Below are 17,359 nucleotides of genomic sequence, written 5' to 3' on the forward strand. Positions count from 1 at the left end.
ATAAAGACCAGAGTCAGTGAGGCTTACAACATCCCAAAGCCCCCAGGAGATAGACACGATGCACAACCTATCAAAGCTCCAGTGGGTGTCTCGGATCATTCTAGAATTAATGTATTATAAAAAATTAAAATAAACTAACTTATTATTTTAAGCCCTTCCCTGGACAGATGGTGCAGCTGAGAGGCTCAGGGCACCTAGGGGACTTGTGTCCAGTCACACAGCAAGTCTAGGGGCACAGGCTGGACCAGAGCTCAGCTCTCCTGACTCCCATTCCAGAACACTCTAGACTAGGAGCAGAGCTGGGACTAGGGTGAGGCAGGTGAGGCACACCCGCCCGAGGAGCAAAATGTAAGGAGGCAAAAAAGCTCTGTAATCAAGGTAAGTAGCATTTTGATGCAATATTTATTTTTTTGGATGCAATATTTTTTAAAAAACAAAACCAGTGCAAAACAAATCCATGATAAGCAACACAGCAACTTTTAAAACAAAGACTTAAAGTTGTACCCTCGTGTACCTCAACCTCCTCCACTGCACCCTGATCCCAGCCTAGACTAGGAGCCCCGAAGTGACAGCTAAGACGCAGAGGAAATGGTTGTGTGGAAACCTATAGGAAGATCACGCCAGGATCTTAGCTCCCCGACAAGGGACTGAACCTGGACCCTCGGCAGTGAGAGCACAGAGTCCTAACCATTGGACCGCCAGGGAATTCTCTCAACCTCTGCACTTTAGAATCACTCAGGAAACTTCAAAAATTCCCTTCCAGGGAATTCCTAGGACATGGCTTGCTTGGGGTGTCTGAGGCACAAAAAAGAGGCACAGTGCTGGGAGAGGTGGCAGGTGAATGCCACCCCGAGCCCCATCCCCACCCCAACTTGCAGGGCAGCATTTTTCCTGCAACAAGCTGTGTGCCGGGGACACCCAGCTCGATCCCCTGCCAGGAGAGCTCAGGGAGAAAATTCCACCCACCACCCCCCTTCCTAGACACCCCCCTCCTAACTCTAACCAATTGTCTCGTAAATCTTAGCCTTTTCACCTCCAGGGGCAGGATGGAGTAAAAAGTTTGGACAGCTCTGGGTAACCCTTCCTGCCATGGAAAAACAACCCAGAACTTTATGACTTACTGACAGTGGGTTATGAATGGGAAAGAAAGCATATCCTTAAAACACAGACCGTAACTCCCTTTTAAGGTATTTCCTTGGGGCCAGAGACACCACATCTTCCTCCTGCCCCCGGTCTAATAGCAGCTTGTTTTTTAGTGACAAGCTTGGGCTTTTGGGTCAGCCAGGCCTGGATTCAGATCCAGTTTTGCCATTTACTGGGCCTGGACAATTTATTGAGACGAGACGATAGCAACTCATGCTTCCAGGGGTCCGGGGGTAACTTAAAGGACATGATGGGGGCTGAGGGGCAAACCATAGGCAAAGGGGGCAGGGCACAACCCAACAACAGCACACTGCTCTCATGGGGGATGTCAGCCAGACCTCCCAGTGTTTCAAAAGAAAAAAAAATTATGTGAAATCTCCTGATTTTTACAGGCTGGCCAACTAATTCAAAATTAAAAAAAAAAAAATGTCAACCCAGAAGGGCCAAATAAAGCAGGTCTTCGAGCCAGAGCCCACCGACTGGCCCAGTTTGTGCCTCTGACATCCACAAATCACCCAGCAACCTGCCTGGCACCTAGTAGGTGCTCAGCAAACACAGGCCATTTCCATCTTTTCAGGAAACTCTCCAGGCATCATCAACATCCATTTCCACACAACAGCTTGGGAAGGAATGCTTCTCAGGAGGAAAATGAAGATACAAAAAGAAGAGCTGAAAATCTGGAAGGCTCCAAAGGGAGGGAGGAACTGCCAAGGGAATTCCTTAAAAGGATTTAAAAGAATTTTATTGGCCATAGTTTAGCACAAGTCAGGGATAAGATCAGGCAGTAATTTAACTCCTGGGCCCAGCAAGTGAGTCTGTGCCTGTGGGGTGGATGGGGGGTGGGAGGGAGGAATTGTTCTTACTGTGGTCTCCACCAGTGTCTCGGGTCCTCTGTCCACAGGTCACCCCAACATCTGCCTCCGACTCATAGCGTTCTGATGGGGACAGCGCCTCCACGGAGGGGCGCATAAGGCTCAGCTGATCCTACAGAACAGGAAGCAAGGGCTTGAGTCTCCCCACCCTCCCACCCCAGTGGATCTCGTAGCTCACATGTACTTTGAAGTCAGACCCAGCTGGGTTGAGTTTCAAGTCTTCAACATCAGAGGTTCTCAAAGCGTGATCCCGAGACCAGCAGCGACCCCATCAGCAGCGGCAGCGGCAGCAGCAGGGAACTTGTTTGAAAGGCCCCACCCCAAACCCACTGAAACAAAACCTCAGGGAGGGCGGGGGGTGGGGGAGGCAACCACCTGGGTCTTAACAAGCCCTCCAGTGGATTCCGATGCACACTAAGTTTGAGAACTCCCGCTCTCCATCTTTATCCTGCGGTCTTCAGCAAGACCTATGTCTCACTGAGATGATCAACTCTATCCTATGGGACTGTCCTAAGCATCCCTCCAACAACTATTTCAGAAGCCTGGTCTGTCTGTGCCAGACAGTGCGGAAAATGCTGGGAGGACAGCACATAATCCTGGCCCTGATGGAGCTTGACGTCTAGTGGGGAGACAGATAATAAGCAAAAGGAAAAAAGACATAAACGCCAATTTTCAGAAGGGAGAGGAAGGCAGGGGCCTGACCCACCACGTAGAGCTGCGTTTCTCAAAGTGCGCTCCAGGGACCGCCTGAGCACCAAAGCCCACACAGCCAGGCAGACCTCCTTTCCTACACGCCCCCCAATACTCCTCTCTAGTGTCCCTGCTGCTCCTCAAACACACCTCTCTCTCCTGGGCTTCGGGGCCATTGTCTTTGCGGTTCCACCTACCCGGAAAGCTCTCTTCCCAGATCTTCCAAAGATGGGCTGCTTCTCCTTGCTCAGGGCTCAGTATAAATGTCGCCTCCCCCTAGGTCTAGCTAAAGCGGTCTCTCCCCTCGCTCTGCAGCCCCACCACCTGCTCGGGCTTCCTCCCTGCCCTTCTCACAGCCTCCCATCTTGCACCTCAGCGGCTTTGCTGGTTCTGCCTGTCTCCCAACAGAAAGTGAGTTCTTGGGGGCAGCTCCTTGTGGCGGTGGCCTCTGCGGCACGGGTGAGCCGTGACACCCCAACCCTATTCCTCTTCGCGCTGGCCCAGAAAGAGCAGCACTCCCAGCTCCGGAGCCTGCTCCCCACGCCTGAGGAGGAGGCCACAGGCCGGGCTCAGGGCAGGGTTTCTTCTCGGCCTTGCTGGGTGCTCTGATGGTGAGAAAGGGCGGTAGAGACTGGAAGGAAAAGAGGAAAACGGGGTGCGAGGCCAGCGACCCTAAAAGGCCGGCTCTGCGGTGGCGCCCTCTCTTGGGCAGAGCCCTCCAAACCAACCCCCAGCAAAGGCGCGACTCGTACCAATTCCGGGTCGAGGCGTCGCTCTCAGCCGGCTCGGGACCCCAGGACCCGGTCCGAGTGCCCCGCGTCGGCTGGGGGTGCTGGCAGCTGGGCCACGCGGACTCCGGGCCGGTGGTGCACAGGGACTTGGAGGGAAAGGCACCTGGCGCGGCACGTGCTGTCCCTAAGAAGTTGACGCCGCAAGGCGCGTGCAGTCCCTGGCCCGCAGTGGCACGAGGGCCCCAAGGGCAACGGCGCACTCAGACCTCCAGGGAGAAGCACAAGACCGGGCGCGTGGTGCGTACGGCCCCGGGGCAGCGGAGCGTGGAGCCTTTACGTGGCACGTTGGCGCCTGGGGCAGTGACGCGAGGGGTCCAGGGCCAGCGGGCACTCGAACCTCCGGGGGAAGCACCTGACCCCAGGAGGCTGGCGCGCGGCGGGGCGAGTGCATCCCGAGGGCAGCGGAGCGCGGGGACCACGAGGGCAGGCGGGCGGACGCCGCGTGGGCCCCGCATTCCCCGCCGCCGCCCGCGCTCCCCGCCCCGAGCGCCGCCCCTCCCTCCGGCCCGCCTCCCGCCCCGCTCCCTCCCTCCGTCGGCGGCTGCCTCGCGGCGCTCCCGGCGCACTCGGAGCCCGGCGGGGACCGGGAGGCAGAGGCTGGTGGCCCTGGGTCCGAGTGCCGGAGCCGAGCGGGGCCCGGGGGCCGAAGTTTGCCGGCGGCTCCAGGAGGTGGCGCGGGTGGCTTCCAGCCCCTGATCGTGTTCTCGCCGGGACCCGCCGGCGAGCCGCGGCCCGGCCAACTCCGCGGTGGGGACGCTGTGCCGCGAACTTGAGGTGGGAACTTGGCGCGCTGCAGCCTCTCCGAGCACCGCCGGACTGGCGGACTCGGGCTCCGGTAGGGGGAGATGCACGTGGCCGTGGCCCCGGCGCCCCAGAGGGGACCCCGAAAGCCACTGAGGGGGGCGGCCGGGACGACAGAGGATCCGGGAGCAGCTGCGGGCGGTGGGGTGGAGCGCGCTCGCCACGGTCATGGTGCGGGTCCAGCTTCTTTTCTTCCCTGGGGTCCCCGGGGTGCGAAGTGACAGGGCGGGGGGGGGGGCACATCCCGGCTGTGGCAGAGGTTTCTCGGCGTCTCGCGGGAGGATCTAGGGAAGAGGGAGTGTTGGGGGGAGGTGGTAGGGGGGCGTCTGTCACTCGCTCATTCACTCCATCCTTAGGCACCGCTCCGAAGGGAGCATCCCGTCAGTGGGCTTTACTGAGTCACGCATTAACGCCACAAGCTTTTATTGAGCGCCCACTGTGTGCTGGGCTCTGGGGACTCCTCAGCCTCCGGGGCTCCCTACCAAGAAGGGGCTCAGCCTGGATGGATTGGAGTCTTCGGATGAGGAAGGAAAAGAGAGAAGTTCATTCATTCATTCATGGATTGGACAAAGATTGGTTGAGCACCTACTGCGCACAGCTCACCATTGCAAGTGCCCAACGTTCATTATTTCATTCATTTAACAGTTATTGAGGCACAACTGTGCTGAGGAGAGAACCGTGAAGGAGAGGGATGGGATGGGGGCAGGAGAGGATGGAAGCCAGCTTGCAGCTTGGAGAACATCCCCCCTCCCCATGTGTGTAGGCAGAATGTCACTGGACAGGTTGCAGAACAGCCTTTCCTTGGTTCACCTACTGCATTCATCCTCAAGGGGAGGGGGGGGGAGGCTGGTGTTGGATAAGAAGAAAAGGTCTTTAAAAAGCTCTTTAGGGGAGGGTGGTAGTGGGGAGGGGGGCTGAGAAGCACTGATCTAACCATAGCGATGAAGGGAGGCTCCCACCAACGGGGTGTATTGGTTAAGTTGTCCATTCCGCAGGCATTTTCTTAAGCACTTGCTCTTCTTAAGTACATACAGGGTGCCAGGCACCAAAGTCACCAAGGAGAACGAGACGGACACAGAGACCCCGTTTGCTGATCCCTCAAGACAAATGCAGGGGAGGTGGGAGAAGGGAGCAGGAACTGCTCTGATTCATTGTGTGTGTGTTAAGGGGGCAGGGGCTGCTTCTGACTCTGTGAATCTAAGCAGAGGTTTATTCACTAGGGTGTGTTTGATACCCACACACATGACTGCAGTCAGAGTCACTTCAGGGACCCACCCCCCCGGAGCACGTTTCCAAGGCAGATTTGGCACTGCTGGAGCCTCCAGCCCCAGTGCTGGAGCCAGGGGAGGGGCAGGTAGCCAGGACGTGCCGGCTTTCTTGAGTGGACTTCTCAGAACCTGTCAGACCTGAGCTTGACCCTGTGTCCTCTGTCTTGGAGCTCTGCAGAGGCACCTGCAGAGCCGGGAAGGAGGGAGGGAGGGAGGGTGTGTCTGAAAGACAGGTGAGGATGGCCCCTGGGGATTGCCCTCACCAGTCATTCCCTAAGCCAGCCCATTCCAGTGGAAAGATGTCTGTCATGGGACCCACTCCAAACCCACAGGGGACTGTGAGTGTGCTAGAAACAAGACAGCCCTGATTCCTGTCCCAAGCCTTGAGAACCCAGGCTGGGGGAGTCCTGGAGTCTGATTGGGGCAGATCTGGGGGCTAAGCTCCTGTCCCACTGCCATTCTGAATTCTCTGCACCAGCCACACAGCTGGGCTCTGGCAAGAGATGAGGGAGATGCCCCAGGGAACAGAAGAGCAGAGAGATGTGTCCTGGATGTAGAACTGAGAGACTCAAACCGAGACTAAGGAATTAACCCCCTGGACCCCTAAAAGGTATCTTGACTGGGCCGTCTTTTCTCCACATCCCCCTTCCGAATATGTGAGGAAGAGTCAACGTTTCCGGTTGCCAAAGATATAGGGTCTGGGAATCCACTCTTGGTTGGCTCATTAAACCCAGAGATGGAGCCCCTGGGTGGAAAATGGTGGCTGGAGAAGCCACTCTAAAGAGAATTAATACAAAGGGGGAGGCAAGAAAGTCTAGCTGCAAGCACTCAATCCCTGCTGGCCATTTTTGTTCCATAGCAGCCAGTATTTGACTGACAAAGTCAGAACATGGAGTGAATGTGCTCCAGATGGGATCCGAATGGTGCCTCAGCTCTTCCCCTGCCCTGTGATCACAGCCTCACACCTGCGTCTCCCCGGGCGGGCGGGCACGCCATGCTCTCCCCCGTTCCTTCCTCCCTTCCCCGCCGCAGCTGACCACAGACACGCGGCCTCAACACTTGCTAAGGAATAAGAAACGAGGGATTGTTTAAGCCGGTGTCCCCTTCCTGCTGCCCCAAGGTCCTCACGGCTCTCCAAGCCTGTGCCTCTGCTTACGCCTGTGTTCCCAAATTGGGGGGCTGCAAGGAGGCAAAGAGAAATGGACCTTCTGGCTCCCACCCCAAAGCCCCTCCTGGTAGAAGGCAAACTGCTATTTTGCCAGAAGCAGAGCAGGGAGGCTCCATAGGCTGCCTCTGTCTGGGGGAAGGGGCGTCTCCGGCATGTTCTCTCTTTGGGGGTGGCGGGGTGGAGGAAAGAGCCCAGCTCCCAGCAAATATCCCCCCTACCCCAGTGACTTGGGCCCCAGCTCGCAGGAAGCAGGGCTGAGGTTCAGCATGGTTGGATTGTAACGAGGGAGGACAGGAGGAAGCCAAGGAAGATGGATCGCCCCACACGGGCACAGCATCGCACAGAGGTCCAGCATGCCAGGACCTGGGCCAGCCTAATGGCTGGATCTGTTTTGATTAACGTTTTAATTGAGGATTAATGCGGCGTGACCCACCTCTGAGTCAGCCCAGCCAGGAGCCCTAACCCTGACCGATGAAGCTGCACAGGCAGGGGAAGGGCTGCATGGAGAGATCAGTGGGGTGCCCTCGACACCTCATCAGGGTCAGGGGATCACACAAGTTGGCAGGTGTGGAGCGGGGTGGGCAGAAAGAAATCAAAGACCGAGGAGCTCAGGAAAAACTTTTTTTTTTTTTTTTTTTAAAGAGTTGCATTGCACTTGGTTCATTTCTTACTGCCACCTATTACCACCAATTTAGTGGCCGAAAGCAACAAATTTATTATCTTACAGTTTGGGGGGATCAGAAGTCCAAATGGGTCTCATTGGGCTAACATCAAGGGGGCAGCAGAGCTGTGTTCCTTCTTGGGGGAGAGAGTTGCAGCACTTGGTTCATTTCTTACTGCCACCTATTACCACCAATTTAGTGGCCGAAAGCAACAAATTTATTATCTTACAGTTTGGGGGGATCAGAAGTCCAAATGGGTCTCATTGGGCTAACATCAAGGGGGCAGCAGAGCTGTGTTCCTTCTTGGGGGAGAATCCGTTTCTGCCTTTCCAGCTGCTGGAAGCTGCCTGCCTCAGCTCCTGTCTTCGCATCATTCCAACCTCTGCTTCTGTCATCACATCTCTTCCTCTGACTCTGATCCTCCTGCCTCCCTCTTATAAGGACCCCTGTGTGACATTGGGCCCACCAGTCGACCCAGGGTCATCTCCCCATCTCAGGGCCCTCGGTTTAATCACAGCAGCGTAATCTCTTTTGCCATGTTAGGTAACATATTCACAGGTTCCATCCAGGGCTTGGGACAAGGGCATCTTTGGGAGGCCACTCTTCTGCCAAGCACAGGAACGTGCCTCATCAGTTTACATTGCTGACGGGGAAACTGAGGCCCAGCCAAGCGAGTGACTTGACCTCAGTGCCAGGTGAGATGGAGAGCCAGCACTGAGGTCCAGCCCTCGGGAAGGAGTTGTCTGCTTCACATTCCTCCTCTGAGAGAGGAAATGCAAGGGGAGGAGCGGGCAGGGGAGGTGCCAGGCGTGCTGTGCAGAAGCCGTTCTAGCGAGCACAGAGCCCTTCTCATGTGCCGGGCGCGGCTCCAAGCACTTAGGAGAGTGCGATGATTACCCCCTTTACAGCTGAGGACACTCAGGCACAGAGGGGTGAAGTTACTTGTGGAAGGCTGCACAGGTGGTAAATGGTGAGCCAGGCAGCATGGTCCAGAGGCCACACCCTCACCCCTGGCTGGTGCCTGTCTACACCATGGGAGAGTTCTGCCCAGAGACCAAAATGGCAACTGGGAATTTGACGCAAGCAGGAGTTTTGTTGATTTCTTACTCTGCTCTTGTGCAAATACACAGTAGGAATAAAGATGTTTCCCCAGCTATGGGCAGTTGCCTGCTTCTCCCCATCCGCAAAGACTTTTCAAAAGCTCGTGCATAGAAAATAGAGACGAGAGACCCCGTCCCTGGCTTGTTTCTGGTGCTGGACACCCTCCCCGCTCCACCAGGAATGAGCAATGCAGGGGCCCAGTAAAATGCAGAGTCAGAGAGGTTTGCTCAGAATCCCACAGACCGGGCCTCCCTGGTGGCGCAGTGGTTGAGAGTCCGCCTGCCGATGCAGGGGATACGGGTTCGTGCCCCGGTCCGGGAGGATCCCACATGCCGCGGAGCGGCTGGGCCCGTGAACTATGGGCGCTGAGCTTGCGCGTCCGGCAACGGGAAAGGCCACGACAGTGAGAGGCCCACATATCGGGAAAAAAAAAAAAAAAAAAAATCCCACAGACCTCGCTGGAGTCTGGTTTCATCACCAGCGTCATGAGTTTTCACTTCTCAAAGCCTCAATTTCCTCATCTGTAAAATGGGGGTGTTGATAGTAACACCTGCCTCTTAGGGAAGGACGTGGGCTCGCACAGTTAAGGCTCTTCACAGCGCCTGGCGCCTAGTGTGTGATTATGGGCGGCTGTGACGTGTGTTGCTACAGCACTGTGAGTGGTCGGTGCTCTCTCTGCATTCCCCCCTCCTGCTCAGAAGACGGACAGGCCTAGGACTGGAAGAGTGGAGTCGAGAGAGGACAGCAGTTTGCCAAAACCCTGGAGAGACCCAAGAGGTGCCTTAGCAGTTGGGATCAGCACATAACAGTTGGTGGAATCCTTCCTGTCCTTGATGGGATGTGGCCCTGGGGACGAGAGATCAAGTGACAGTGATCATACCTGCAGCAAACCTCCATTCACCACATCCTCATAACAGCCCGGTAAGGTCGGCACACTTATCCCCACTTTATAGGGGGAAACAGGCCCAGAACAGGGCCGGCGCCTCAGTAGGTGCAGACGGCTGTATCAGGCCGAATGGGTATGAACAAAAGCAGTAGTAACAGCCAGGCAAGCCTGACTTAGACCTTCCTCCCATCCTGCTCCCCACACCTGAGTCCTACCCCTCAGGCCCTGCACCCCACCCTCAGTCAGATGCTGACCACAGAGCAGCCTCATGGTTGGGGGGCGGGGGGGCTGCCCCTCAGAAGTCCTGCTGGCTTCAGTGCTCATGGGGAGTGTCATCGGATCTGTGGCCTCACAAAGGGCCATTTGATCAAGGCAGCCCCAGTGCAGAAGGTTTTTCTCTCTAAACAGAGGGTCTCCACTTCTCCAGTGAAGCTCCCCTAGTGTGGGATCCACAGAGGCTTCCAGAACCCCCAAGGAGGTTGAGCAGTTGGGCAGGGGGCTTCCTGCCAAAGCCCAGAGCAGCTAGAGGGTCTGCAGGCTTTCCTGGCCCCTTCCCTTTCCTCTCTCTCAAACGTCAGCAGGCTCTCAGGGAGCCTTCAAAAATGCCAATTCCTGGGCCTCCCCCTTGGGGATTCTGATGGAGAGGCTCTGGGGAGGGGCCTGGGAATCTAACTCCACTGAGTCCAGGGAGATTCCGAACGCAGTGGCTTGGTTTTTTTCGTATTCTTCTTTTTTCTAAAACCTGGATTAAAACGCAGGGTTGTGCTAACCACACGCTAATTCATACCACTCTTCATCACTGGCCTGTGCCAGGCCACCTTAGTCACTGTTCCCTTCATCCCAGTCCCCACACTTATTGCCCTCCCCCTGCCCTCCCAGGCACCCTCCCTGTGGTTGATAGAGGTCCTTACATGTGCTCAAGTCTGTAAAATATGTAATGTTGTGTGTGTGTTCATTTACATAAATAGCATAGTGCTATAAACTTCTGTTTCTTTTTCCACTCGGCACCATGTTTTTAAGATCTAAATGTGTTGCTAAACCTACATCTAGTCCCTTGCTTCTAATTCCTGTACAACCTCCAGGCATCCGCCATCTGCATCGCTTGTTCATTTCCCCCCGCGAGGGACACTGGGAGACCTCCTAGCACCAAAGCAACACAAGCTGCACATTCTTGTGCCTTGTTCCTCGCTTAGATATGAGTCCCCAGAAGCAGATGCTGAGTCAACTATTTGAGTGTAAATAATATATTACAGACAACGTCTATCACAACCCCTATGGACCCAGGTCTGGGCAATATACCAAAGAGTGGGTTTCCTGCGTCATAAGGTACATTCCCCTCAGTACCCCTGATGGCTTTCCCAGAGGCTATACCAGACTGCGCTCCCTCCAGCAACGGGCTCTGGGGATCAGACAATGCTGGGTTCCAGTCCTGCTTGATCAGGTCAAGAAAGGAGTCACAGTTGGCTGGTGGAGGGGGAGGACGACAAACCTCCCTCATAGCTAGTAATAATACAGCAGGCCCACTGAGTGTCCACAGGGTGTCAGGCATTGGGCCAAGCACATCACCTGTGAAATCTGCTTTAGTCCTCAGCATAACTCAGGGAGGTTGGAGCAACTCATATTCCCATTTTACAGAGAAGGAAACTGCATCTCAGAGGCAGGACATGACTTTTCCAAAGTCACAGAGTGACTGGGCTTGAACCCAGATGTTCAGACTTCAGAGCTAGTGGGCTCTTGTGCTTCCCCGTCTTGGGGTAGTCAGCAAGTTGCCCCCCAAGCTGGAGTCTAACCAGCTTTTTCTCAACATCCCCTGTATCTGTCTCCTATTGCTGCTGTAACAGATCACCACAAACTGAGTGGTTTAAAACAACAGGAACTTCACAGCATTGTAAATCAACTATACTCCCCCCCCAAAATTAATAATTTAAAAAGCCACAAACTTACTACCTCATGCTTCTGGAGAAGAGAGGTCTCAAGTGGGCGTTACAGGACTAAAATAAAGGTGTGGGCAGGCTGCGTTCCTTTCTGGAGGGTCTAGGGGAGAGTCCATTCTTTGCCTGTGTTGGCTTCCAGAGGCTGCCTGCTTTCCTTGGCCCACGGCCCCTTCCATCTTCAAAGCCAGCATTGGGCAGTAGGGTCTTTCTCGCAGCGTTGCGTCACTCTGATGCACCCTCCTACCTCCCTCTGCCATCTTTTAAGGACTCTTGTGGTTGCATGGAGGCCCCAGAGTATCCAGGAAAATCTTCCCACCTCAGAGGAAACTGATTAGCAACCTTATTTCCATCCGTAAGCTTGATTCCTGCTTGCCACATAATCTAACATATTCAGGGGTTCTAGGGGTTCGGATAAGAACATGGACATCTTTTGGGTGGGGCAGGGTGGGGATTGGGGGGATTATTCTGTCTACCATAGCCCCCCTAGTGGTGTCTACCCACACTGACCACTCGGGCCTGGGGTGGAGTGCAGCTTCAGCAGGGAAGTGGGTGCTGGGCGGCGGGCACTGAGCACAGGGAATGCCGGCTTCTGCGCTTCACTATATCTCTGCTAGCCTGGCCCTCCTGCCCACCACAGCCCAGCCAGGTCAAAGCTACCAGCTAATACCATCCCCTCCCCGACCACACACGATCATCAGGTCAGCTTTGGTGGTCTGACACCACCCATCCATCCATGTGGGAGGCCCCCATCCCTGCTCTCTCTCCCTGATTTGCCCACACCCTCTCCTGTCCATCATCCCACAGCCAGGAAAGGCTGCCTCTAACTCAGGCCTCATCACAGCACCACCTATCGGTCACCTGGGTGAATGGCACCACTGGAATCATCCTGCAGCCTAGTCTTTCCCCCTCACCACACTCCAGTCCTGCAGCAGGTCCTGTCAGCTCTTCCACCAAAGTCCACCCCAAATCCATCCAATTCTGCAGACCCCTCCACTGATCCAAACCTTGATGGTCTCTTTCCATAATGACTACAGGGGCTTTCAGCCTGCTGTCCCCAACCCAGCCTGAATCTTCTCCTGAGGATGCCTCGCCTCGCCCACGAGGAATAAACCCCAGCTCCGTCTGATGCCTGCCGACGCCCCCACACACATCTTCTCCTACCTTCCCCTTACTCACTCTGCCCAGCCACTCGGGCTTCACTTTGGTCTTTGACCATCCAAGCCCATCCCCAGGTCGGGGAGCAGGCTCTTCCCATTCCCACCACCTGAGACACCCTCCCCCAGGTCCTCCCAGGGCTGGCTCTGCCCCCAGGGTCCCCTCCTCCGAGAAGCCCTCCTGGGTTAGCCCTCCAGCTAACATTGACCCCCAGAGGCCCTTTGGCCCTCTGCATACAAGCAGCCTGAACGAAGCATGCTTTTTCTCTCCTCTCCATACTAACAAGTCTCTGAGACAGGAAAACTTTCCACACAGGAGGCTGAGGCTTTAACTCACAATTGACATGGGTCATGAGAGAAAAAAAATGAGGAATCGTTAATTGGGGGAGCTTTCTGCTGGAGGGAAATCGTGGAGGGTTGAAAGAAGAAATTCTGCAAGAAGAGAAGTGATTACAGATGTGGGGTTTCACAAGAGCTCTCCAGGGCTTGCAGGATGAGAGGAATATTCCTTTACCTTCATCACTATTCTTGCCAAACAGAATGTCGCTTTCCCACTTGTCCTTGGTGGCAAAGATAAAGCAGCAGATCTGAAAAGCGGTCCCACTTAAAAGCGATCTTTCCCCTTCAAGGGATTCTGGCAGGCTTTGCCTGAGGAGATGAGTTCCAATTTTAGGTGAAGTTAAAAACACTCAACTCTTTAAAATCAAATCATTTTTTTCAAACACGGGTGTACCCTAGTTTTCCAAAACCTGATCGGTGAAACTATAGCTTGCCCCAAAGGTAAGTGAGTGGAGTGATGATTTGCTTTTGTGAAAGAATTTGTTAGGAAGGCGCCCCTTTCAGATGTGGAAACCACCGTGGCTCCAGTTAAGCATTGCTTCTCATCCATGCAGGGCTGCGTGTATGTGTGTGTGTACCCACGTGTGTTTCCCCTGAACATGTCCATAGCACAGATGGACACTCAAGTATCGGAAATAGGTTTCCATTTGTAATTGATAGGCTTTGCTGGTACCACTTGCATCCATGGGGAATTGAGCTGGGCAGAGGAATGGTGATTTTTAAAAGCAAAGTATTAGACTCTTAATACTTTTCCCTGGATCAGCTGAATTCTGGAGAGCTCTGTTGCTGTCATGTAGGGGTCTCAAACTCAAATGCCTACAGGGGCCAGGAAGGAAACATACATGAGAGAAGTAAAGTGGGTGTTAGGAAGACAATAGGGAGGGGTAGGGACTGTGGTGTATTGTAGCGTTCATGCCCTGCCTAAAGGGGGCAGTCATTTCTCAGCTGGAATTTGGGCCAAACATTAGCAGATAGTCTGATTTTTCAAAAGAAACCAAGATACACGAATTTTTACAGGAAATGTCTCCATTTTCAAAATCTTCTCCAAGCCAGGCAAAATATTTGTGAACCAAATGCAGCCCATGAGCTATGAATGAATAAGCGATCTCATTCTAGTGGCACAAACCCTTAGCTTTGAGGGTTGGGAAGGAAGAAGTCTATAGAAGCTTGAGATTTTGACCTCAGTTTCTCAGAAGTGCCCTCATCGTGTTGGCCTCACCAACAGGAAACGTAATCATTTGTTAAGCATTTCTTGGAGCTTTTACACTACTGGGCACAGGGATTCAGAGACGAGTAAAGCACACTCTTCCCCCAGGGAGCAAGCAGTCTACTAAAGGAGCCAGGCTTGCACACAGATCATTCGAAAACAGGTGACAAGTGCAGTGAAGATAAATGGCGGGGGGGCGGGGGGGGCGCTGACGTTCGATTTGGCTGGAAGAGCCAAGGAGGGCTTTCTGGAGGAGGGAGCATATGCCTGTCCAGTTCATTCCTGTGTCCTCAAGGTGATGTTTACTGATATATGAGCAAACATGGCACCGTTCTGATAACTGTGCATTTTTTTTGGACATTGACCCTGATTTAGGGCAAGTGATATCAGTTTTCCATGTATGGAAGGAATACAAGGTGTCCGTTTGAGTTAAATACTAATAATAGTAGACAGTGGGAGTTCTCTGGTGGCCTACTGGTTAGGATTCCAGGCTTTCACTGCCATGGCCCGGGTTCAATCCCTGGTTAGGGAGCTGAGATCCTGCAAGCCACATTGTATGGCCAAAAAATAAATAAAATAAATAATTTTTAAAATAATAGTAGGAAGCAAGTATTGAGTACCTACCATGTCCCAGGCACTGTATTAAGTGGTCTTAGACAGTACATAATTCATTGAATCCTCTCAGTAATACTGTGAAGTAGATCATATGGTCATACCCATTTTACAGATGAGGAATTGAAACACACTGAGGTCGAGTAACTTGCCCAGGCCACGTGGCTCCAAAATCTATGCTTGTAACCACAACAGCAGACAGACATTTATAACTCACAGTTCTGGAGGCTGGGAGTCTGAGATCAGGGTGCCAGCATGGTCGGGTTCTGATGGGGGCTCTCTTCCTGACTTACAGGTGGCTACCTTCTCACTGTGCCCTCACATGGGACCTCTAGTGTCTCTTCCTCTACTTATAAGGGCACTAATCCCACCACGGGGGCTCCACCCTCATGACTTCATCTAAACCTAATCACCTCCCCAAAGGCCCCACCTCCTAATACCAACCCATTGGAGGTTAGGGCTTCCCCCTGTGAATTTGGGGGAACACAATTCAGTCCATATCAGCAAATATCTGCAGAATCAGCATCATCCACGGAGACTCAGGAGTCACTGTGGGTCTTTCCTCCCCTCTCCCCCCAGGCCCGAGAGGGATGTGAAGGCCCAAAATGACCCTCTTACCGGGAGACAATTCTGATTACGACTACAGCGCGCTGAGCTGCGCCTCCGACGCCTCCTTCCACCCGGCCTTCTTCCCCCAAAGCCAGTCACTCAAGGGCGTCTTTTACCGCCGAGCCCAGCGGCTGCGGCCACAAGACGAGCCCCGCCAGGGCGGCCAGCCAGAGGACCGCAGGCGCCAGATCATCATCAACGTGGGCGGCATCAAGTACTCGCTGCCCTGGACCACGCTGGAGGAGTTCCCGCTAACGCGGCTGGGCCAGCTCAAGGCCTGCACCAACTTCGACGACATCCTCAACGTGTGCGATGACTACGACGTCACCTGCAACGAGTTCTTCTTCGACCGCAACCCGGGGGCCTTCGGCACCATCCTGACCTTCCTGAGGGCCGGCAAGCTGCGGCTGCTGCGGGAGATGTGCGCCCTGTCCTTCCAGGAGGAGCTGCTCTACTGGGGCATCGCCGAGGACCACCTGGACGGCTGCTGTAAGCGCCGCTACCTGCAGAAGATCGAGGAGTTCGCCGAGATGGTGGAGCGGGAGGATGAGGACGACCCGCTGGACAGCGAGGACCACGACGGCGAGGGCCCCACGGAGGGCGAGGGCCGCCTGGGCCGCTGCATGCGGAGACTGCGCGACATGGTAGAGAGGCCGCACTCAGGGCTGCCCGGCAAGGTGTTCGCCTGCCTGTCGGTGCTCTTTGTCACCGTCACCGCCGTCAACCTCTCCATCAGCACGTTACCCAGCCTGAGGGAGGAGGAGGAGAAGGTAAGAGCCCAGGACCGCTCCCCTCCCAGAAGTGCACAGCCTCCTCACCTGCACTGTCACCTCCTCCAGGAGGTCTTCCCTGAGTGCACTGGCTGAGCAGCACCCCAGTCCACCATTGTGCTTACATCTGTTTATAAGTGTGTTTACATGTGTGTTGCCCGTCTCCACGTTCAAACACAAGCTCCATGCCTGCGCAGGTCTGTGCTGTGCCCTGGCCCCCTCCCCGCAACGTTGTCCAGCAGGGAGGAGGCACTCAGCCACTCTCTGTTGGATGGATGGATGGATGATGTGATTTATGATGTACCTGGCCCCAAGCTAAGCACATGACATATACCATCAAATTTTATTTCACCAACTTGCATCCTTTCTCAGCCTTCCTAATTCCCTTGCATGAAAATATCCCAGAAAGCTTTTTTGGGTCCTGAATATGAGTTTTATCGATAGGTGTGTGTGTGTGCACATGACCTCAAATAGCGAGCATTTCTTTCTGTTAAATAAGAGAATTCCCATAAAGTGCTTACTCCAGGGCCTGACGGGGTGTGTGTCCAATTCTCAGGGATACCTCTCACTTAGCCAGCAGTTACTAGGAGCCAAGGCCTGGGCTGCCACTCTGCCTGCATCTTATCTTCTCAGTGAATCTTCCAGCATCCTGGTATGGGAGGTGTTCTCACACCCACTTGACAGCTGAGAACACTGAGGCAAAGCAGCTTGCCCAGACCCAGGTCTGACTGAGTCCCTAGTCTGGTTCTTAAACGTGGAAGTATGGGTGCCACATGGCAGCCTGAGACCTCATCCAGCCCCACAGTTCAGCCTCCTTATGTATGAGACCCTCAGCCTTTGATTTGGGACCCTTTCCCCATACATAGGGGTTCTGGAAGCAAGTCTCAAGACAGACCAAAAGGTTCAGATGGTGCAAATTGTGTAGGCATTGGAGAAATAGGTAGTATGGCGGTAGGAACTCAACATAAATATCATGCCAGCCAGTATTTATTGAGCACTGGCTGTGTACCCTGCATGTGCTAGGGGCTTTACATGAACTCTCTGATCAAACATTAGAACCACTCACCACGTGAGGGTTTTCCCACACACATATATTATGGAAAAAGTAGCAATAGTCTTGCATTTATAACTCGCAGGGAGTTTCTGGCACTTCTTTTTTAAATACGCTGAATTTTAAAAACCAGTGTTAAGAAAACAGCACTCAACCAGTAAAATGAACTTTTGAGAGGCATAAGGGGTAGTGATGAAGGGGGCAGGGCTAGAGCCAGACAGCCTGAATTTGAATCCCACTTCGTCCACTCTGGCTGTGTAACTGTTGGCAAGTTACTTAACCTCTCTGGGCCTCAGTTTCC

At 54.1% G+C, this 17,359-nt stretch overlaps 1 protein-coding gene across 1 annotated transcript in view; it reads left to right on the forward strand.

Moving 5' to 3' along the window:
• Positions 1 to 4,027: 4,027 nt before the first annotated feature.
• KCNG1 (potassium voltage-gated channel modifier subfamily G member 1) overlaps positions 4,028 to 17,359 on the forward strand; it is a 17,114-nt gene continuing 3,782 nt past the window's right edge. The window contains exons 1-2 of the mRNA XM_007446372.1: positions 4,028 to 4,270; positions 15,208 to 16,007. Coding sequence (XP_007446434.1) covers positions 15,234 to 16,007 — 774 coding nt within the window. The 5' untranslated portion in view covers positions 4,028 to 4,270; positions 15,208 to 15,233. The remainder of the gene's footprint in view (positions 4,271 to 15,207; positions 16,008 to 17,359) is intronic.

Source organism: Lipotes vexillifer, unplaced genomic scaffold (genome assembly GCF_000442215.2).
Source record: "Lipotes vexillifer unplaced genomic scaffold, Lipotes_vexillifer_v1.1 scaffold251, whole genome shotgun sequence".
In the NCBI taxonomy this organism is placed as follows: Eukaryota; Metazoa; Chordata; class Mammalia; order Artiodactyla; family Lipotidae; genus Lipotes; species Lipotes vexillifer.